This window comes from Theobroma cacao, chromosome 2 (assembly GCF_053813885.1).
Source record: "Theobroma cacao isolate CCN51 chromosome 2, ASM5381388v1, whole genome shotgun sequence".
Classification (NCBI taxonomy): Eukaryota; Viridiplantae; Streptophyta; class Magnoliopsida; order Malvales; family Malvaceae; genus Theobroma; species Theobroma cacao.
In genome coordinates, this window is record NC_142640.1 from 5,343,815 (window position 1) to 5,367,663 (window position 23,849).

Genomic DNA, 23,849 nt, shown 5'->3' on the forward strand with positions numbered 1-23,849 from the left:
ACAGTGCAGAGAGGTCCGCAAAGGCAACAATTAAGTTGGTTGGTAAAGCTCAAAAAGATCTAAGTCTTGCCCAACCATCTGTGTCTTCCTTACAGAATTTTAGAAATCAAAACCAAACGATAAAAAACAAAATGGAAGTTAATTTCTTTTATTTTTGGCTGGAATGTATCCACCTTGCAGAGAGTGAAAGAGAAGGGTAACGATGTTTGGCCTAACTGAGAGGAACCGGTCAGCTAACTAAAGGACGAATTCACTCTCCACTGGGAGAGAGAGTGGCCAATCACCTTCTTTCTTCCACCCATTCGCCCAACCAATCTTTGAAAGCCTCGTCACCTGACCTTGGACGCAAAACATTTGTTTCTTCCTACGTGCTTGCCATTGACATAGATTGATGTTACATGCTAGTCGCTTACCTGCCATGATTCATTCCACCGGCCAATTTATTAATTTTGAGATTTTCAATATACCGACACTCGTACCCTGGCTTTCTATTCAGAAAAAGAATAAACCATCCCACACTTTTATGTACGACGAATACTTTTAGGATCCATCTTTTCCCATGCACAAAAATCCTCCATCGTTTACCTTCAAAATTCATGGAATTTTTAGAAAATTAATACAAGATTAGCATCAGCTAGAATCTTAGGAGAATAATAAAAATTTGATCAGACCACAAACAAAAAAATACCAGAGAGAAAATAAGGAATATGGGAGGAACAGAAAATCTATACAACGTCATGGTGTGCATTACCACAACACAAAGACATGCAATCTCATTGCCAGGAGGAAAAAGTGAATGAAGGAATAGGGCATTAGGAAGAACAGAAAATTAAACTCAAGTCCTTTGCCACTATATATGGTGAACTACATAAATCAAACAATGCCTTTTAACACTATTTAAGATTAAGGCTGTCAAGGGAATTAAACCAACCTGAAAGCAAGCTTGACTCAGAGAACACACTGTCCAGATGAGCTCAAGCAAATCGAATTGACAATAGAGACTAGTTTACGGATCTTGAACACTCAGTTTGACCATAAAAACAAAAACGTAGTACATATTTGAAGTAAATGAGCCTAAAAAAGTTGAACTTGAGTGAGAAAAATAAAACTTAATTACCTCAAACTTGAGCTTTATACTACATCAACTCAACTCCATCTAATCCTTTTTGTTAAACCAGGTAAAATAGATTGCCGTTTTGGTAGTTTTCCACTATGTCTTCATTAGTTTCTCAGAAGACTTTCCACTCAGAACATCTTTAATTTCATCACAGTCTAATCATAGCACAAGAAATACACAACAGAACCACAAAGCATAAAGATCGAAAACAATTGTTTACACTAAACCAAACATCTCTAGCCAACTGATTCATAAGCACAAGACCTAAGAATCCAACAAATCCACAACTATTAAAGAAATGTATCCATGTTAAAAAGACACAAGTACAAAATTCTTGCTAGGGATCCATTCAATATGGTCCATACAGTGATCACATGAGAATGTTTCTTATATTATTTAAATCAAAATTTGATTGTTACTTATAATGAAACACCATTTATTAAAAAAAAAAACCACCTATCAGAAACCTGACGAATAGCTAACATCAAAACTCAACTAAAAACGTACAAGAGAAAGAAATTATACATATCTGGCAAGATGAAGAGTGAATTTACAAATTGAATTTGATTTTCAAGTCTTCAATATTTCTGCCAAGACTTGCAAATAGAGAAAACCTAAAGCTCTGCATTGCAAAAGGAATACAAAGTGGAAGCAAAGAAAATTGTGTCATTCTGCAATAAAGTAAATTAGATAATGTAGCCAAACCCTTGATTTCAAAAACTGTCCTCCATACCAACCACAGTTTAATAGTCATCACAACAAACATTAAATTACTGTAACTTGGTGATATTCCCTGTCAACATCCTTTCCTGATACTTGTATCTTTTCAAAGTAAATTTCAATTATCAAATGTTATGACGGGCCAATTATCCAATAAGCCACCTAGAGAAAACCAAAGGATATCTACATTCTACACCAACACCTAAACCAAGCACGAAGGAAACTAAAACAGTCAGGCATGAACAAGGGGAATCTAGTAATTCAAAATTTCATTCAGAGTCCTCAACATTTCTGCCAAGACTTACAAAAACATAGACAACCAAAGCTGTGCATGGCAATAGGAAGGAAATGCATAAGGAAAGCAATTGCCTCATTCCACAATATAGTACATTGCTGACTTAACCTAAACATTGGATTCAAAAATCTTCCTACCCACCAGACATAGCAAATAGTAATACAATAAATATTAAATTAACATATCAATTATGCTCAGTGGATAAGTAACCACAACTAAATTCAACAATATTAACATACCAAAATGTACCCACAAGCTATAACACCAATATGGTCTAAAACGCATATTAAAGTTATTAACCCTGTACTAACGCAATGGATAACTATCAAAGCAAATCTACACCACTTTAAAAGAATCCTAACCAATCATTGAATAGCCAAACGAAGCTTGAAAAGCAACAGAAATATATCAAATAAAAACCGAGATAATTTTAGGCCTATATCTGTAGATTTAGGCATTGAGTCTAAATTAAAATTAAAGCAAGCCAAACAATTAAAATTCCGAAACTCAGTCATAACTAACTTTACCCCACATGACAAAACTTAACTCAAAATGAACATAACCATATTATCTCTTGAAAAACAACAAAACCCAATTCTCCAAACAAACCATAAAATTTTTTCAACGGTAACTCTTCTGGAACCTTGCCCTAGCACCTCTTCCACCGAACTTCTTGGGCTCGCACCTCCTCGGATCAGCCACCAGCAAAGTCCTATCGTACCTGACCAAAATGTCCTTAATCTCCTTCTTGCTTTGCTCATCAACGTACTTCTGGTAAAAAGCGACGAGGGCTTTAGCAATGCTTTGACGGATAGCATAGATCTGAGAAGTGTGGCCTCCGCCTTTAACTCGGATCCTCATGTCAACGCCAGCAAAACGTTGGCGGCCAAGAAGGAGGATTGGCTCTACGGCCTTGAAACGGAGGATCTCGGGCTCAACGAGCTCGATGGGACAACCGTTGATCTTGATCAGACCACGGCCTCTCTTGCAGTAGGTTACTGCTACCGCCGTCTTCTTGCGACCGAAGCATTGTACGGACTCGATCGATGCTTTTTCCGCCATTTCTTGTTATTTAGGGTTTCACAGAAATGAGGCGTCTGCTCTCTTGCTTAAAATGAAAACCCTAGCGACGGAGACGCAGTGCGCGTTAAGAAATTTATAAAAGGGGTGGGTTAGGGTTTTTGATACAGTTAGACGGTGCGTTTTGGGGTTCAAGACTTCTCGTATTTGGGCTAAGTGTGCCAGGTTTAGTACCATTTTGCCCTATATATTGTCACTTGGTAAGGCCTGGTCCAATTTAGGAAATTGGACTTTGATGTGTCTTTTTGGGCAGGCTTAAAATTCAAATACTTATATGATACTTTTTTTCTTTTACTTATATGATATTTGATAATTATGTTTTAGGAATTAGGAGTACTTTTCAATAGTATTTGATTTATGGAAAAAATTCGGTCAAAATACTTATTAAGTCTCTATATTCAAGTATTTTATTTTATTTAATTCATATACTCAAAATCGAATCAATTTAGTCCTTTGATTTTAAAAATTGGTTCAATTTATTTTCTCTCACTAACGGTATTCAATTTTACCGTTAAAAGGATGATGTTAATGTTTACATAAATGTTAATGTGCCATATTTTGATGATGTGACACACATTATGACATAACATACCACGTGGCACCAACTTAATGACGTGATAGCACCATGTAGCCCTAAATATGATGACGTGGCAATGCTGACGTGGCACTAACATGTTGAAGTGTTAGTGCCACATGACAAATAAAAAAATTTTTAAAATTTTTTTTTGTGCCATGTCATATAAGCTAAATTAAATGAAAATATATAGTATAAGAATTAAATTAAACAAAATTGAGATGTTGAGGGACTAAATTGAAAAAAATATTTGAAAAATACAAATATTTAAGTAAATGATAGATATACTTATTAACAAGGTAAATATTTAAGTATAAAAGATTTATGGTGTTAAAATATATATAAATATTTTCTTACTTGATTATTTGTTTTTAAAATATATACATTAATTTATCTTTTTTACAAAAATTAAGTTTGAATTCTCTATCTATAAAAAAATTTCAAAAAAAAATTTATACGTAAAGTCAAATTTAGATAAATAACTTGTATTATGTTAGAATAAAATAATATAAAAAGATTAAATAATTTTTTTTATTTATAATTAGGGTGAGCAAATGAGTGGATTGGATGGTTTGGTCCACCATACTTAAGGACCAAATAGATCAATTATTTTTAAAAAATCGACCAAAACTGATCAAATATAAAGAAAAACCAAACCGACCAAACATAGAATTGATTTGGTTAGTCTGATTTTGGAAATTGACCAAAATTTTATCACTTTTTTCTTGCAAATTATAATATTAAAATTTATAAACTTCATCTATTATTATATATACTAGGATGGTGCCCGTAGCTACGCTACGAAAAATATCACAGGAAATATTGATTATGTTAAAGTAGATTTCAATTTGGTACCTTTAAAAGAGTTTATAAAGAAAGTAATATTGTATTAGTCAACTGCATGAATGTCCGATTTTTACTAATAGAGAAAAAAATAAACTGGTATTAATTGAAAATAATTATTTGTTCTGGTTTCAATTACCGAAAACTTGCACTTACATATATGATTATAAAATAGTAAAATATTAAGAAATGAGAGAGTATATAACATGAACTATTGACAGGTTAAGATAAACAGTTGTACAATATAAGATAACCGTATAATATAAAGATCCTATCAATATAAAATAGTTACTAATTTCTAATAATATATCTTTTATTTATAAAATAAATGGCTAAAGGTTGTCAAATTTAGTTGATTTATTTGTTAAATGATGACTATGTGCTATGTATAGTAAAAAATGAATAAACCTTTTTGACTTTTTTATTTTGTTCAATGAATTAGATGAATATTTAATGGAATTTAAACAGTCATGTATAAAAAAAATGTCTAAATACTATGGATTCAGGTTCATGTAGAATAAGAGGATATAAACAGAAAATAATATTAAATTACAATTGATAAATATTAAATGAATCTATATTCTAAATATTAAAAATTAAAAATTATTGTTTTCAAGTATTTTTGTACTAAAATAATTAAAATAAAAAAACCCTTCAAATGTAAAAAAATAACGCAACTTTGACATAAGGTGTAAAAAAAATTAATTCAATTGAGAATGACAATCAATTGACCTAATTAGTTATCTTATTTAAAACAAAATTTATCCAAAAAAGACGATAATCCTATAAAAAAATTATTAGATGTATAATAAATTATTAAGAAATGAGAAAGTATATAACCTATACTATTAACAAATTAAAATAAACAATTGTAGAATATAAGGCAACAATATAATATAAAGATCCTATTAATATAAAATAGTTAGTAATTTCTAATATTATATGTCTTTTATATATGAAATAAATGGCCAAAGGTTATCAAATTCAATTAATTTATTTATTCAATGATGACTATGCCATGTATATTGAGAAATGAGTAGGCCTTTTTGACTTTTTTATTTTATTCAATGAATTGAATGGATGTTTATTAGAATTTAAACATTCATATACAAAAGAGATGTCTATATACTATAGATTCAGGTGATGCAGAATAAGAGAATATAGATAAAAAATAATATTAAATTGTAATTAATAAATATTAAATAAATCTATCTTATAAGCATTAAAAGTTAAAAATTATTGTTTTCAAATATTTTTTACTAAAATAAATAAAAGTAAAAAAGAAAAAAAAACCCTTCAAATGTCAAAAATAATGTAATTTTGACATAAGGTGTAAAAAAATTAATTTAATTACGAATGACAAATGTCAATCAATTGACCCAATCAATTATCCTACTTTTATATAATGAATTGGATGAATATTTATTAAAATTTAAATATTTATGTATAAAAGAGATATCTATATACTATAGATTCAGGTTCATACAAAATAAGAGAATATAAATAAAAAATAATATTAAATTATAATTGATAAATATTAAATAAATCTATATTCTAAGCATTAAAAGTTAGAAATTATTGTTTTCAAGTATTTTTTATTAAAATAAATAAAAGTAAAAAAAAACCCTTCAAATGTTAAAAACAACTTATTTTTAACATAAGGTGTAAAAAAAATTAATTCAATAGAAAACGAAAGGTCAAAAAAATAAAAAGGAGTTCTAATTGAATGACACTTGTCATTAAATTGAAGACTCAATTGAAAAAAATTGAAAGAAATTGAAACATCCTACTTTTATATATATTATAGATATATATATGAAATTAATGATATAACTGTTATGAATACTTTTGTGAATATCCATTTATACAATGTATATCTAGATTTGAATGTAAATTAGATTTGATGAATATTAGGATTTAATCCATCTAATCTCTTAGTATTATCTTCATCTTGTAAATTCAATCTAGGTAAGGGGTTATTAGCCTATAAATAGGTTTCTTCACTTCATTTGTAAATACACACTTGAATAAGATCTTCTTACTTCCTCTTAATACTTTCTTTCCTCTAAATACTTGTTTTTATATTTCTTTTATATTTATTCTCTTAAGATTTATTTCATAACATGTTATCAGCACGATTCTCTGATCTCTCAAGTTTTAGAATTATTATGTTTTCGTCATCTTCAAGCTTCAAAAGGATTTCAATGATTGAGTTTTGATTTCTGGTTTTAGAAAATCAAGTAAGTGATTTGATATCTCTTTAGTATTTCCATTCCCTAAAAATCAACCTTAATATGAATTTTACTATAATGTTGTATATATTATATTTTGTCTCTGATTAGAAAGTGAATTTGCTATTACATAACTTTTAATGAAAAATTATGAATATTCATTCCCTATAGTGAATGAGACAAATAAGTTATTAATAAAAAATTATAAATCAGTCTATTTCTTAAAGTAAATGCAACATCATTTAATAATTATGGTCATAATCATGAATCCATCAACTCTTTAAAGTGAATGCAATATCATTTAATTATGATGGCCATAATAATTTACACTATCACTATTTTAATTATAATTTTACCACAAAAAGTGGATGAATAATTTTATCATCAAAATATAAGAATAATTTTACCATTAAAAGTGGATGAATACTTTCAACTCACGAGAAGTAGATGAATAATGAAAAAACAAATATAGAAATAATAAAAGGAATATAGAAAACATACTGTTATTGATGTGGCGTGAAAAACCACTAGTCACGTACATGTTGTACGTATTGAATTTTATCAATCATCACTGAAAGCTAAAACACTTTGTGATGATTTTAATCATGGTCAAGTTAAAGTAGCCAATTAAGATCTTTGTCCACTCTGAAAGAGGAATTGATTATATGATTCGTAATAGAAATATCCATTATTGATTTTTTTTTCCTGAAAAAGGAATTGATTATTCAATTGGTAATAAAAATATCCGAGAATAAACTTAATAGTAATTGGTATATTTTAATATAACTATATTATAAAGATACTTTAATATGTTTTTATTATATTTAAATGATATGTTCTTATTATGTGTTTTAATTCTATATTTAATATTCTTTTATGTTAATATGTAAATTTCTTATTGTATATATCTTATATTTTTGAAGAAAAATATAGATATTTATCTTGTTGGATCCAAGATCTATGACATAAATATATGTCTAGCAAACATTGCTACAACGCACATTATATTTAAAAACAATAAATATTTTTCCCTCTAGACAAAAAAAAATCAATGTCAATACAATTTCTGATAATGCAAGATTAATTAAAGGCTCTGAAAGAGTTAATATTTTACTACCTTAAGGAATAAAGTCTTAAAGAAGTTTATTAAGTTTTAAATATATTAGTTTAAATAGATATCATATTGAGATAACGAATGAAATAGGGATTTAATACCTCTATTTATATATATTAGCATAAGTAGAAAGTGTGTGTTGGAAAAGAAATTATTACTCACTTTGCTCTCTAGATTAAACTACATAAATATTAGAATACTTAAAACCCATAGTAAACCAGAAGTTTACTAATGATATTAATGTTTAGCATAACCGGTTGGACTATCCCGAATCAATAATAATGCAAAAAAAAAAAAAAAACAATGATTGAAAATTTATATGATCATTCATTGAAAAACTAGAAGATTTTTCAATCTAATGAAATTTTATGTGTTGTTTGCTCCGAAGGTAAATAAATTATAAGGCTATCATCAGCTAAAGTTGAGACTGAATTCCCTATGCTTTTGACTAATATTCAGGGTTATATGTGGATACATACATCCACCATATGAACCATTTAAATATTTTACAGTTTTAATCAATGCATCAACTAAATGATCACATATGTGCTTATTGTCAGCTTGTAATTTGGCATTTTGCAACTATTTATTTGTAAGCATATTTTCCTGGTTATATAATCAAGATTATTTATTTTGACAATGTTGGTGAATTTACATCTCAAGCCTTTAATATTGCATATTAGTTGGAATAACTATTGAACAGCCTGTTACTTATGTTTACACATAAAACGGTTTGACAGAATCGTTTATTAAACACTTCAAACTAATTGCAAGGACATTACTTATCAAAATTCAAACTCCCAATGTCTGCTTAGGGGCATGCCATTTTGGATGCAACAACATTTGTATGCATCAAGCCAAACGAGTTATTATAAATTCTCCCTATACAATTGGTTTATGGTTAGGAACAAAATATTTCTCATTTAAGAATTTTTTTATGTACGGTATATGTTTCAATTGCTCCACCATAACGCACAGAGCTAGGTCCTCAAATGAGGTTAAAAATATATATTGGATACGAATCTCCATTTGTAATTAAATATTTAGAATTATTGATAAGAGATTCATTCATGGCAAAGTTTATTGATTGTCATTATGATGAAACAATGTTTTCAACATTAGGAGGAGAAAATAAGCAGCTGAAAAAAGAAATTTCTTATAATGAATTATCATTATCTAGTTTTGATTCTCACACAAATAAATATGAACTTGAAGTTCAAAAAATAATTCTTTTACAAAATATAGTAAATCAGTTGCTATACATATTTATTGACATAAAGAGAATAATTAAATCTTATATACCAGTTGCAAAATGCTCCTAATAACATTAATGTCCATACAGGACAAAGCATGCCAGAAGCGTAGAGACCAATCCGTTTTAAATATAAAATCTTCAAAAAAGAAAATGAGCAAATATTCAAGATGGTTAGAAAGAGGAAATACAAACTTTAGAAGAGATCCCTAACATAATTGATTAAATTCCAGAAGAAATCCAAGGACCTTAAATCATTGAAAATAAAGAAATATCAATAAATTATATCATGATGAGAAAAGATGGAATCGGTAAATAATGTCAACGATATTTTATACACAAAATAGAGCTCAATATTAAGAAAGAAAAATGAGGATCTTAAACTTATATTTATTAAAGAATGTAAACATAAAAATGATTGACCAATGTGGGAAAACACAATCAAGGTGGCATTCACTTGCAAAACATGAAATTTTTAGATTTGTAGTCCGTACGTCAAATGGTGTAAAATCAATGGGACATAAATGAGTATTTGTGCGAATATGAAATGAGAAAATTGACTATGAGATATAAAGTACGGCTTGTCACACAAGGTTTTATCCAAAAACTTGATACTTGGTATTGAATATGAAGAGATATATTCTATGTGGTTGATGAAATTATAATTATATATTATATATTAACTAATCTAACAATATATGAGAAGATTGAAATACGTTTAATGAATATAACTACAGCCTATTTATATAGCTCACTTACTAACAATATCTATATGAAACATTCATGAAGGATTTAAGTTGCTTGAAGCACAAAATTTAAATTATCGAGAAATTTTTTGATCAAATTAAATAAATTTTTATATGGATTAAAGCAATCTAGACACATATAGTATAATCACCGTAGTGAATATTTATTGAAAAAATGATATAGAAATAATTCTATATACCCATGTATTTTATAAAAGGATTTAGATTTGAATTTATTATAATTGTTGTTTATGTTGATGACTTGAACATTATTGAAACTCTTCAAGAGTTATTAGAAGCTGTGAATTACTTAAAGAAAGAATTTGAGATAAAAAAAGAATTTGAGATGAAAGACTTTAGAAAAATAAAATTTTGTTTAGGTCTTTAAATTGAACACTTGATAAATGAATTTTTTATCCATAAATTTAATTATATAGCAAAAGTGCTAAAACGATTTTATATGGAAAAAAAAACATATCCATTGAGTTCACCAATGATTGTAAGGTCACTAGATGTGAAAAAAAAAACCCTTTCAAACCTCGTGAAGATAATAAATAACTTTTTGGTCCTAAAGTATCATATCTTATTACAATTGGAACATTAATGTATCTTGCTAGTAATACATGACTTGATATATCATTTTCTGTGAATTTACTAGTAAGATATAGTTCTTCACCAACTTGAAGACATTTGAATGGAATTAAACATATACTTCGATATCTTCGAGAAACAATGAATATGGGATTACATTATTCAAATGTATCAAAATAAAAATTAATTGGTTATGCAGATGCAGGATATTTATCTGATCCACACAAAGCTTGATCCCAAACAGGTTATTTATTCACATATAGAGGTACGACTATTTCATAGTGTTTTGTAAAACAATCTATAGTTGCTACTTCTTCTAACCATGCAGAAATTTTAGTTACTCATGATACAAGTCATAAATGTGTCTGGTTAAGATCTGTAACTCAACATATTTGAGAAACATGTGGCTTGTCAACCAATAAAGAAATTTAAACAACGTTATATGAGGATAATGCCATTTGCATGACATAGTTAAAGGAAGACACATTAAAGGCTATAAAACAACACATAGTTCGCCATGAAATTAGTGTTCAATAAATTTAGTCAAGTGACAATCTAGCAGATTTGTTCACCAAAACCCTTTTTACTGTAACATTTAAAAAGTTGGTATAAAATATTGGAATGCATCATTTTAAAAATCTCTATAATGCAGTTATCATGATGAGTAAAATACGCACTATACTATTTTTCTTTATCAAGGTTTTTCCCATTGGGTTTTTTTTTATAAGGGTTTTAATGAGACAATATTTAAAAAACGTATTATTGAAAAGATTATGATTATGTACTCTTTTTCCTTCATTCCGATTTTTTTCCTATGAGGTTTTTTCCTTGTAAGGTTTTAGTGAGGCATATTCTTAATACAAGCAATCCTCAATGGGGAGTGTTATGAATATTTTTGTAAATATCCATTTATACCATGTATATCTAGATTTGGATGTAAATTAGAATGAATGAATATTAGGATTTAATCCATCTAATCCCTTAGTATTATCTTCATCTTGTAAATTCAATCTAAATAAGGGGTTATTAGCTTATAAATAAGCCCCTTCACTTCATTTGTAAACACACACTTGAATAAGATCTTCTTACTCCTTCTAAATACTTTTTTTCCTCCAAATACTTGTTTTTATTTTTCTTTTATATTTGTTCTCTTAAGATTTATTTCATAACAATAACCTATATGTTATAATATTTTATATCAAAATTTGTATAAATAAAAACTAATTATAAACAATATGTTATAAAATCTAAGATGATAGCTAATAAACTTATTAAGTGTAATTATATAAATAAATTTTATTATAAGTTATAGTAAAACTTATGCATAAATTAAATATATAAATATATAATATATTATTTTATTATATATATAATTAATGATATAAATTATATGTTAAAATGTTTATATCAAGGTTTGTATAAATAATAACTAATTATAAATAATATGTTATAAAATCTAAGGTGATAACTAATAAAGTTATTAAATATAATCATACAAATAAAGTCTATTATAAGTTATTGTAAGGCTTATGTATAAATTAAATATATGTATATATAATATATGACTTCATTATATATATATGAAATTAATGACATAACTTATATGTTATAATGTTTTATATCAAAGTTTGTATCAATAATAACTAATTATAAACAATTCATTATAAAATATAAGGTGATAACTAATAAAGGTATTAAATGTAATCATATAAATAAAGTTTATTATAAATTATAGTAATGTTTATGTATAATTTAAATATATGTATATATAATATATTTATACAATTATATATATATATATTCATAACATTTTATGTTACGAAATATTATTAAAGTGTAATAATTATAACATATTAAAATATAGGATATTTACTATCATATATTATAATATTAACATATAAGTTATATCCTTTAAAATATATTACTTGTAATTTCATATTAATACAGATTTATAAATAAATATTTATAAATAAATATATATAATATTAAATTACTATAATTTTGATTTGTGTATGTACATATAATACCCTAATATATTTTAAGTAAATTATTAATTAAGTTTACTATCAATTCTTCTTAATATATATAAAAAATATTTTGTATATAAATATATAAAAAACTAGTTTGGTTTTTTGGGTGGATTGATTCAAAAATTTTAAAACTAAGAATTGACCAAAAAAACCAATTGGACTAAACATTTTAGACCAATTAATCTAATGGACCAATTAGACTAGACCATTTTATCCAAATAACATTTGATTTGAGTGGGTAATTAGTCTGAATTTGGTTTTGCTCACCCTTATTTATAATAGTACAAAATTTAAAATTTATTGGACTTAGTTTTTAATTTGAGGTAAACTCAAATTAGTAAAATAAGTTGATTTAATTTTTTCTTTTAAAAAAATGAAGAAAGGAGATATGGAGTTAGAAATGATTATAAAAATAATTCTTTATTCTGACTTACTTAATTTGGGTATAACAAACTTTTTATTACAACTATAGAATCTGAGTTACTCCACCCCCTCAATTATTTATTTATTTTTTATGTTTTTATTTTGTTTAATATTTTAGGGTATATTCTTTAGGTTGAAATTTCTTGGATTAAAGACTACATTTATAGTTGATAAGTTAAATATAATTGTAAATATTTATACGATTTTTTTTGTATTTACAAATTTTTTGTGGATATAAATTAATAATTTTAAATTTAAATTTAACAAAATTTGACTGTGGTATTTGAATTTAAATAAAATTTGTTTATAAGAACCTTTGAGTAAATTTAAATAAAAAGTAAATTAGGTAATGGTTAAATAATTCAAAAAGAATGAATATTTGTAAATTGTGAAAGTTGTAACTAAATCAACCTATTTTGTTTATTTGAGTTCAGCTCAAGTTAAAAAACTAAATCAAATAAATTTTAAATTTTTATACTATTATAAATAGAATAAAAAATTTTATTTAATCTTTTTATATTATTTTGTTCCAATATAATGCAAGTTGTTTATCTAAATTGGACTTTAGATATAAATTTTTTTTTTCAAATTTTTTTTATACAAGGAAAATTCAAACTAAATTTTTGTAAAATTTTCCTTCCAAGACATTATTGTAGAGTAGTAATTATTTAAGGCTATACTTATGAGTAAGATAAAATTAAATATATTAAATTAATAAATAAATGGCTTTATTTTAATTATTATCTTTGTATGCACGATTAATATTTTTTAATGATAATTTTACTCATCAAATACGTATGTCATGTCTCTCTACATATGTTCCATGGTTCTATCAGTAGAAAATTACTATTCTAATTATGTCCTACTTTGTTCCCACCTCGTCATTGTCCACTAAAAATTGCTTATTTGCCATTTTGTTAAAGTATTAAAAAATGTAATTATAAATTAGCCAATAATTGAGTACTTAATTAATCAAGTAGTCCCAAGCACAATAATAGTAATATGGTATTATAAATTACTAATCTAGCAGTCCCAAGCACGTACTTAATTAATGTAATATGGTATTAAGTAGTGTTTGGGATAAGGTAAATAATAATATATTTTTTATAATGTGTCAAATTAAATTATATTATACTACTTATTTTGTAATAAATTATTACAATGTACTATTACAGTCCAAAATCAATATAATTAGATTGTATTGCATTTTATAATGTTTTTAAATACATTTTTACTCTTTAACTTTTATATTTTGTTAAAAATATTTTGTAATATTATAATTTTTTATTTATTTAGATTTCGAGAGATATCTCTTTATTACTTTCAGTAGTCATTCTCTATCAAATGGTGGATGTTGATTCTTAATAAAATTTATATTCTCTTTTAAAGGAAAAATAAATTAAAAAAATATAATATAGGAAAGTATATTAAGAAATGAAAATAAAATATATAAGATTATAATAAAAAATGAAAAAAATATGACATTAAAAAATATATTTAAGAGATGATATTATAAAAATTAACAATAAAAAATATAAGCATATTAAACTTACATTTTAATAAATAAAAAAATTTAAAAATTAACATTATACTTTCAATAAAATACTTATAAAATAAACATATAATATTATTTTTTATGTATTTTAATTATTATTTTATTTATATATCAAATACTATAATGCTATGTTTTCTACAATCATATTACATTATAACGTATCAAACGTAGCTCTAATTTATTGTCTATTCGGTATAAACTTACCAATTGTTGTGGAAAACATAATCAGAACACAAAGAAGGAATTGTGTAAATGGTGCAATTAAGAAAAATAACAAAAGGGAGAAAAAGAGGAACTGGTGTACTTTATCACATATGTAAGTATTTATCTGTGGTGCTCCAATTGTCCAGATGGATACTCCATTGTCCTTTACTCTAGATTTTATTCTCTCCTCCATGTGTAAGTAGAAATGGTCGTTGCTGGAAATCGTGGACTTTGCTGCAGCGGCTCTCGTAAGCATAAAATTATTGTGATAGTTTAATTTTGATATAAAAAAACTTTTTGAATTATTTTAAAAATATAAATAATTATTTTTAATTAATTTTTTATTTTTATTATATTTAATTAGATCTTTATAATTATATTTTTATTAATAAATATTTATAATTAATTATTAATTAAAATATTATTTATCATTTTATATTCACGTAATATTAATGTGGTGAATGAAAATTATTATATGTTTATGTCAGTAAATCATGCGGTATAAAATAATAAATAATATTTTAATTAAATTTATTATTAATTATAAAAATTTATTTAATTTAAAATAAAAATATAAAAACTTAACTAAGTATAATAAAAAGATAAAAATTTATTTATGTTTAAAAAAACATTATACCTTTGAACTTTCTGGTTTCTATTAAATATAATAAAAAGATAAAAGTTTATTTAATTCTCGTGGTGGGATTGTGCCTTCAGTGCCGTGCTTTATTGGCAGCTTAAAAGCCTTTCGAGACTGAATTGGCGAAATTTAGAACACTTTCATCTAACAGGAAGTACTAGCGGTCTTTTCGGTATTTGTCTTTAGTATTAATAGTCTTCTCATCAATGGGATACGGCAGAGCAGCTTACGGTCTTAAATCTTGCTATGACATGTACCGGAAAGGAAAAACAAGAAGTTGGGTCCAGTTCAGCGTTTGTCCCTAGCAGTACAGAGCTAGTTTAAGCCGTAAAGGAACTGCGGTGATGAACTCGTCAATGAAAGTTGGGCTGTGACCATGACTTTTCAATAGCTAAGCCTCGCCTTCCCCGTTTCTGCAAGATAATATCAAGGAGCTTTGGAGCCGTGCTCAATTTCTTTTGGAGATTTGGGTGAGTGAGAAACTGAGAAACGCAAATAACGCCAATTGTGCGGTTGATGTCGGACCACTTTGTGTTGTAGGTCTTACGTTGTCTTTTTCAGTTGAAAAGGAGCATTCATAATTAATAATTTTATTTTTCATTTTTAAATTTAAAATCACACACATTTAACTCCTTGCATCGAAAATAACAAAAAAATTTCTCCTATTAACTAATAAATCATGGGAAACGTAAGTTATTGTGGACCAAATATTTAAGATCATTTATATCGAAATAGGGCAATATATGTAAAAAAATCATAAAAAATTTAAGTACACAGACAGCACACAGCTTTTGTGGGCAGCTGTGCATGTATTATGGCGACTAATTACTACTAAGTAAAAATAAGTTTAGTGCAACTCAAACAAAATAAAATAAATGAATGAATAAAATATCAATGCCACTTATTCTAGAAAGAAGGCAAAGACTTAAGAAATAATGGTGCTGTCCAATTACATCCCTGCTTCCAAGTTCCACAAAGAAGAACCCTGAAAATTTCTGTTGCCAGAGGTTAGTGGCGTCAGTTTCCCTGACTCAGAATATTGTCAATATACATGATTATGGGCTTGGAGCCATCTTTGTTTCTGTGACTTATATCGCAGGTTTTATTTCAGCCCCACATTCGGACAGCACCATACATTAGAACAAGCAACGAGATAGAACAAAACTCGCCACAGTTTAATTGCCCTTCCTGACCAAAATACGCTACACTTTATTTTACTTTTCTTCACAACTGGTCAAAAGTCCTTGTCCGGTCATTAGAATATTTTAAAGAATTCAATTGTCCCTTTTTCCCCTCATGGCCTGCCCGGGAACTTTCTCCGACGAACCGTTGACTCCCGCTGGCCGCCTTTTTCTTCAGTCACAAACAAACATCATCATCCACTGTATCCTCCGTGGCAAAAACCCCATTGACATTGATGCTGTAAAATCGACTCTTAGGTCTTCCTTGATGGTCCGGCACCCCAGATTCTGCAGCCTGTTAGTTCGTGACAAAAACGGGTTTGAGCACTGGAGAAAAGCCCAGGTGGACATTGACCAACATGTCATCGTCATCGATAAACGGCTCGATAAATCAGACAATTTCCTGGACGAAAGTCGACGTTTTAGCAGTGAAGAAGGAGAAGGAGATGATGATGATGAAGCAGCAGTGAATCAGTATGTAGCGGATTTATCAGTGAGCAGTCCTTTAAGTACGGACAAACCCCTGTGGGAAATACATATCTTGGTGCCACACAAGTGCGCTGTGTTCAGGATTCATCATGCTTTAGGGGATGGGATCTCCTTGATGTCCATGTTGATGGCCAGCTGCAGGAGGGCAGATGATGCAGATGCGCTTCCCAGGATGGTTCCCGAGAAGAGTGCGGAATTTAAGGACGGGAAAGGAAGGGATTGGTTTTGGTTGTTTGGTATTCTGTGGGGGTTTTTGAAGATGGTTTGTTTCACTGTGATGTTTGTGATGGAGTTTGTGGTCAGTAGTTTATTGGTTTGTGACAGGAAAACGGTGATTTCGGGTGGCGAAGGGGTGGAGCTCTGGCCCAGGAAACTGGCTACTGCTAGGTTCTTGCTTGAGGACATGAGGGTGGTGAAAAAGGCTATTCCCAATACTGTAAGTACCAAAAATAATACAGTTCCACAACTCCAGATCAAAAACATTACTTTTCCATAACTCAGGTTTTATGTTTTTACTCAATAACTCTGGTTTTAAGCCTCCATAAACTCCTATTTACTATTTACGGTTTATATTTAGGGGGAAATTTGACCCTGAATCCTGGTATCCTGCGCCTGATTTGAAAGCCAATTACTCTTGAGTTGTTACTGAATCAGATTTATGGGGTGTTTAATTTTTTTTAAAATTCTAATTCTTCAATCAAGATTCTCCTGAATGTTTCAAGCTAAATTTTGTACTGAGTAGATAGTAAATGTCATTATCACAACTATAATCATGTTTAGTATGGCTTTAGGTCTTTTTCACATTTTGTAATTGACCTTGAGAATTTGCCTCTTTCTAATATGGGTGGGTGGCGGGAGAACTTGTAAATGGTGAAAGTGTTATTCTCTTAGTTTAAATAGCTTGTCGTTATATTCTACTATACTGGAAAAGATTAGTTATTAGTTAGGTTTAATCACATATAGAAGTTAGACCGTTGATCATTTCGTGGATTTATGTTTCCAAGGGGACACTCTAGCAATTAGTATTTGAGATTGCAATCTGAAGGTTTCTGATTCAAATCAAGGTGAGGTTGTCAAATGTACATAATTTTTTCCATTAATATCTAACAATGCTACACCTTCCCGTTCTTATGCACAAATGCAGACCATTAATGATGTCCTTTTTGGGGTGGTGTCATCGGGGCTATCAAGATACTTAGATCACCGAACACCAAATGGTAAAGTTTGTTTATGAAAAGCAATGATTACTCTTGCCTACTTTCTAGAAGTAATTTGACTTGAATGTTTGTTGTTAGCCTTGCATGAGGGCCTTCGTATGACAGGGGTAGCTATGGTTAATTTAAGACCACAAACAGGTTTCCAGGTCAGTTTCAGCTTTCTGATTTCGTACGCCTCAGCAACGTTTTGACAAATTTGCATTTGCCCTTTTTTTTGTGTTAAAAATTCATTGGAGTCTGACATCCTATGGCTTGGATGATGACTTTTCTTTGTCAGGACCTATCCCAATTAATGAAGGGCGCTGCAGAAGCACGATGGGGTAACAAATTTGGTTTGATTCTCCTTCCTGTTTACTTTAAAAAAGCTGGTAATAACCCTTTAGAGTATGTGAAGAGAGCAAAGAGGATGGTTGACAGGAAGAAACACTCTCTGGAGGCTTACTTCTCATACAGAATCGGGGACCTTGTAATGTCACTGCTGGGATCAAAGGTGGAATAAAACAAAAATGACAATGATCCCTGAGAAAACAATGAGATTTCTTGTCTGCTAACTGCATTCTTTGTGAATAATTTTCTTATTTATTTCGTGTTGCAGTATGCCTGTTTGCTTAATTACAGACTCCTCTGCAATACTACCTTCACGATCTCAAACATAATCGGCCCTCTAGAGGAAATTACACTAGCTGGCAACCCCATCTCTAGCATTAAGGTCAACACATCCAGCCTACCACAGGTACAACATCCCATCTTGAATTGATATTATCAGTGGGATTTCTGAAAGTAAAATTTGCTACCAGGATACTAATGATATATTTATGAGTTTTGCCTGTTGTTAATGCAGGCTATCACAATGCACATGTTGAGCTATGCTGGTAGGGCCGAAATGCAAATTCTTGTAGCTAAAGATATCGTCCCGGACCCAGAGTTTCTGGCTAAATGCTTTGAAGATGCCTTACTTGAAATGAAGGAGGCAGTAATAGGGACCGAGAAAGAATAGAAGAATATTATTAGTGTACAAAGAAAATTCTTCGTGAATTTTCTGTACAGAAACAGAAAATTTCCAGTGAATTTTTTTTTCTTTTTTACCTCCTTACTTTGTTCTCACAAGCAAAATTCAATGCCAGAATTCTCTGTTCAGTACCCAAAGAAGTATAACCAAGGATGCCTCTATATGTCCACTTTTGTTCAGAATATAACAAAAAAAAAAAAAAAAAAACTGATGGCTTCCTTCCTGGGTCTTTCTTATAAATCAAATATAAAACCTTTTTGTCAGCAAACAGTAATATTCTCCAATGGTTGCTGACTTGCTTTCTATTCAAAAAATGCGTTGTTGTAGTTTCCTTTTCAGAAGATTTAGCATTTGATTTTTCTCTCTACTTCTATTGATGGGACCAAACTAAGCGAACCCATCATTTACAAATTAAGTATTGATACTGACATTAGAAGTATGGGGAAAAACAATTTTCGTTGCAGCATTTGTTGTTCACTAAAATTCTTTTACCATAAAAGGTTTTGATAGAGCAAATATAACAAATTGTAGCAAAAGATAAAAAAATATAGAATGTTGATTCGCCACAATAGGTATAGGCCGAAAGACATGACGGGTTTAAATCATATGATGTTTATTTGGGTTTCATCCGTACCTAACTTTATACTGGATTAGAAATGTTGGAAAGTTACTCATTGGTCATAAGGTTAAAGTTTGATGGTACGTAGGATTCCAACCAAAGTCATGAGATGCCTCATCCATTTACATGGCCAGGAATGCAAATAATGGTGTTAAATGATAATTTTATTGTTTTCTTTTGCCAAATAATGCCATTTTTACAAGGAAAAGAAAAAGCAAGAAAGGGCAAAACCACGATAGCAATTATGTATGGTCGAGGTTATATGTCCGGTTGGTTGGACGTCTTATCTTATTCCCTACAAACAAAAATAAGCTAAGCCTTGTAACTAGCTGAGGCAGTTACACCACTCCGCAGTCCACAGATAGAAAAGCAACATGAGGGCGGGAGTGGTGGGAGTGGTGCACAGAACTCCTTTTGCTACCTCACTCCCTCTTCGCCACGTTAGAGCCAGGGTTACATGTTCTTCTTCCTCTGGTAAATCATAACTCCCATAATCATCCCTTTTCATTTCTCAGCTCTTCTTTCATTTGCAATCCATCTCAACTTCAATTATGCTTGCAAAATGATAACGCTAAAGCTATTCCGTGCTTTCATGTCAGCTTATTTGTTTCGTAAATGGGTCCATTTTACTTTCTTCCATTATATTAACCACTGAGTATATGTATGCAAGTAATTAAAATTAGCTGTTACTACTGGATAGCTTGTTCTTGCATTTGAAGCAAAGTCTTAAATGCTTATGCACAAATCAGTTGGGTTTGATTTCGAATTGTCAATTAAATTCGGTTTGGGAAGAATGGATGGGAAGTGAAGGCAAAGGGTAGCTAGTTTATTGGAAATTATAAGTAGTTGTGATAAATGATGCACAATCAGAACCCCATTTCTAACTAGTCGGTCACACTAAATTCCAGTTAGTTGTGAATCTCGCTTGAGCAAGTGATTCAGCTTTTCTTTTCTTTCAAAATATTCTTGGGCATGTTGAACTTGGGTATTTAAGCGTTTAGTGAACCAAATGCAGGCCATATATCATTCATTAAAGATGTAGCTGCCACTCGACCACCTGAGAATCTTCATCACTTGCTTGAAGTGCTTCAAACTAGAGGTACGCGGCAGTTAACCTTTTCAATACAAAATTTTGCTATTGATTGATTCAATTTGTGTTCTTTCTAAAGTTTAAACCATTCACTGATTACATGGTGCAATTTGAGGACAGCATTATGATTATTTCTTGTCAATTGCTTCCTGATATAAGATACTCAAATTGTATCTGTGCATGTGTGCGGGTCTTGTGCAGATTGGTTCTCTGATCATACGTTAATACTAACAAACTGATTGCTTATCGTGTGATCTGCTATTCTTATCCTCGTTAACTGGGGGTATTAGAACTCTCATGTTTCGAGATGATTACTTCATGGTAACCTGTTACAAAATGCTTAGTAAATTATATTTAAGAGATTTCTCACTGGGCTTTAGATTTGATCTTCTTTCTTTCCTATCATTCCATCTCTAAAACCAGTCACAACGAGTTGGACAAAGACTGATTTTTGACTCCAGAACCTGCATTCCTGAAAATAGAAAAGCTGCTTCTTACTTCCACATGTATGCCACTTGACTGCTCTCATCTTTCATATGCTCTGTATACAGGCGAAAGCATACGTTCTCCAGGTTCAAGGCATGGGTTAATCCCCCTTGCCATTCCTCTTTCAGAAAATTTGTCAGGTTAGATAAAATTTTGCACATTTTCTATGTAAAATATTTGTCAATTATCAGTAGCTTTATTATGGAAATGGAGATACAAGTATGTAACCTGCCATTCCTTGAGAATAGGTGCTGTAACTGCTCTGCTGCGGTGGCCAACAGCTCCACCTGGGTAAGATACTTAAATTGTCATGTTGTTCTATTGACTTACTGTTCTAAATACATATGAATGTATTCATTAAGCTTTCATTGCCTTGATTTATCTTCATGGAACTGTTGCTATTCACACAGAATGGAGATGCCAGTTGTGGAAGTTCGCAAGCATGGGGTGTGGCTTTTAGCCAACAATGTAATACATTTAAGCTGAAAGCATGCATTAAAAAATAAATGGGTTATAATCGATACTGAACCACTCAGCATTTTGGAATTTACGCCTGTTGGATTGATAAATTGGAGTTGAACAAGTAGCACATAGCTCGGAGCTCTTTTTCTCAAAACCTTCTCATATGTGGACAAATTAACGCACTATTTCTAGCTTTTGCAACCCAGGTTGATCAGTTTATTCATCGAATCCTAGTTGAGGAAGATGTACATGGAAGTAATGGTGAATTATTTCATGCTTCTTCTGAGGCTGGCAAAAAACTCTATACGAGGGGTGATTTTGCTGAATCACAGATCTCTAGTCTTGATGTGTATATCTTAAAAAAGGTACATAAAACAGTTTATGAGATAGTCCCGCAGTCAAAAATGAATTGTCTAAGTTCAGTGTTCAAATTAAGACGATTAATTGTGGCAAAATCATTGTTCTGCCTCCAGGTTGGGCTGTTTCCAGATGTTTTGGAGCATAAGGTTATGCGACATTTTGAGGAAGGGGATCAAGTAAGAAATGTCTGGTTTTGGTCCCTAGTATTAGATTTTGAGTGTGCGTGTGGTTATGCTAATTTCTTTTTGTCCCTTTTTGACAACTATGGGTGGAAGGTTTCAGCTTTGGTGACAGGGGAATTCTATACAAAGAAGGAACTCTTTCCAGGATTTGGAAGGCCTTTTGTATTTAACGCAGAGGTTTTACTTAAGTGAGTAGAAAGATTTTATAATTACATGTGTAATATTCTGAACTTCGATGTGGTTCTCCTTTAAAGAGGATTTCCTAAATTCTTATATGTAGAGTAGGGCGTACATCAGAAGCAAAAGATTCTGCAAGGGTGGCTTTGAAATCACCATGGTGGACTTTAGGCTGTGCGTATCAGGCATGGAACTTTTCTTGATCATCAATATATTCCTTTCAGATTTAACCCATCGCCCTTGTTTTGACGTTCTCTTCCATGGATGTGTTGTGATCAGGATGTTGCCAGCATTGCACAATGGGAGGATGAGCAAATTGAATACATCAAAGAGAAGGTGACAGAGGAAGGTAGACAGGAAGACCTGAAGAAAGGGAAGGCTCCTGCCCAGGTAACATTGTGGCAGAACAATATTTCAACCATTGGTGCAAGGAAAAACACTTGTGTGGGCTAAAATCTTATGTGGATTGTTAATTTTAGTTAATTCTGAATCCACTCTCCAGGTTGCACTGGATGAGGCTGCTTTTCTGTTGGATTTAGCTTCTATTGAGGGAACCTGGGGTGACTATGTGGACCGCATTGCAGAATGTTACAAAGAGGCTGGTCTCAATGCAATTGCTGATTTTATTTTGTATAGAGATTGAGATTTGACAATGAGTAGTGAGAAACCAATGGTCAAGAAGTTGACAGTTGCCAAATTTTGAATGACTTTATTCTGATAGAGAAGAATAATATGTGTTTTTTTTTTTTGAGAAACCATTGTTGTATAGAGTGAGACTGGGAAAGCATCCTAATGTTCTCAACTGTACGCCATGAAAAGAAATTTACACTTGATAGGTTGACTTTGAGAAGGGTATTGGTTTCTTACTTAAGACTTGCTAAATTGGCTTGGTATAGCGGTGGCTGTTCTTATGGTTCTGATATTAACATAGGATGGTTTCTTGTCATTCTCTCTTCTGACTATGTTTTCTTCTCCCTGCTGCTTGCTGAAGGTTGAGGAATGTTTGTAATGTTTGCCAAAATGAGCTGAAGAATTTCCGCACATAGGATACCGTAGTGCATAAACTTTGCCATTAAACGAGACTTAAGAAATTTTCATAGCTTCTTATTCTTCCGGTAAAGCATGCTTAACCTTCAGGTAGTTTTGAGTTGCAGTTAGCATT

General features: G+C 30.0%; 3 protein-coding genes and 1 non-coding gene across 4 annotated transcripts; 3 read left to right on the top strand and 1 right to left on the bottom strand.

Moving 5' to 3' along the window:
- Positions 1-2,557: 2,557 nt before the first annotated feature.
- LOC18607961 (small ribosomal subunit protein uS9) lies at positions 2,558-3,275 on the bottom strand. The gene has a single exon (XM_018116323.2). It carries the CDS (start codon positions 3,192-3,194, stop codon positions 2,754-2,756), a length of 441 nt encoding a protein of 146 aa, XP_017971812.1. The 5' UTR covers positions 3,195-3,275; the 3' UTR covers positions 2,558-2,753.
- A 9,709-nt stretch (positions 3,276-12,984) lies between these two features.
- LOC148763954 (small nucleolar RNA snoR8a) lies at positions 12,985-13,077 on the top strand. Its single transcript, XR_016024972.1, has one exon. It is a non-coding gene; the product is annotated as a small nucleolar RNA snoR8a (small nucleolar RNA).
- A 3,345-nt stretch (positions 13,078-16,422) lies between these two features.
- On the top strand, positions 16,423-19,387 carry LOC18607962 (wax ester synthase/diacylglycerol acyltransferase 11-like). The gene is made up of 6 exons (XM_018115380.2): positions 16,423-17,521; positions 18,230-18,302; positions 18,381-18,448; positions 18,580-18,792; positions 18,898-19,035; positions 19,144-19,387. Exons 1-6 carry the CDS (start codon positions 16,712-16,714, stop codon positions 19,297-19,299), a joined length of 1,458 nt encoding a protein of 485 aa, XP_017970869.2. The 5' UTR covers positions 16,423-16,711; the 3' UTR covers positions 19,300-19,387.
- An 857-nt stretch (positions 19,388-20,244) lies between these two features.
- On the top strand, positions 20,245-23,537 carry LOC18607963 (protein IN CHLOROPLAST ATPASE BIOGENESIS, chloroplastic-like). The gene is made up of 11 exons (XM_007042408.3): positions 20,245-20,404; positions 20,946-21,029; positions 21,572-21,646; positions 21,755-21,797; positions 21,917-21,974; positions 22,175-22,333; positions 22,442-22,504; positions 22,604-22,698; positions 22,791-22,872; positions 22,967-23,077; positions 23,190-23,537. The coding sequence occupies exons 1-11, from the start codon at positions 20,305-20,307 to the stop codon at positions 23,328-23,330; spliced, it is 1,011 nt and encodes a 336-aa protein (XP_007042470.3). The 5' UTR covers positions 20,245-20,304; the 3' UTR covers positions 23,331-23,537.
- Positions 23,538-23,849: the final 312 nt, after the last annotated feature.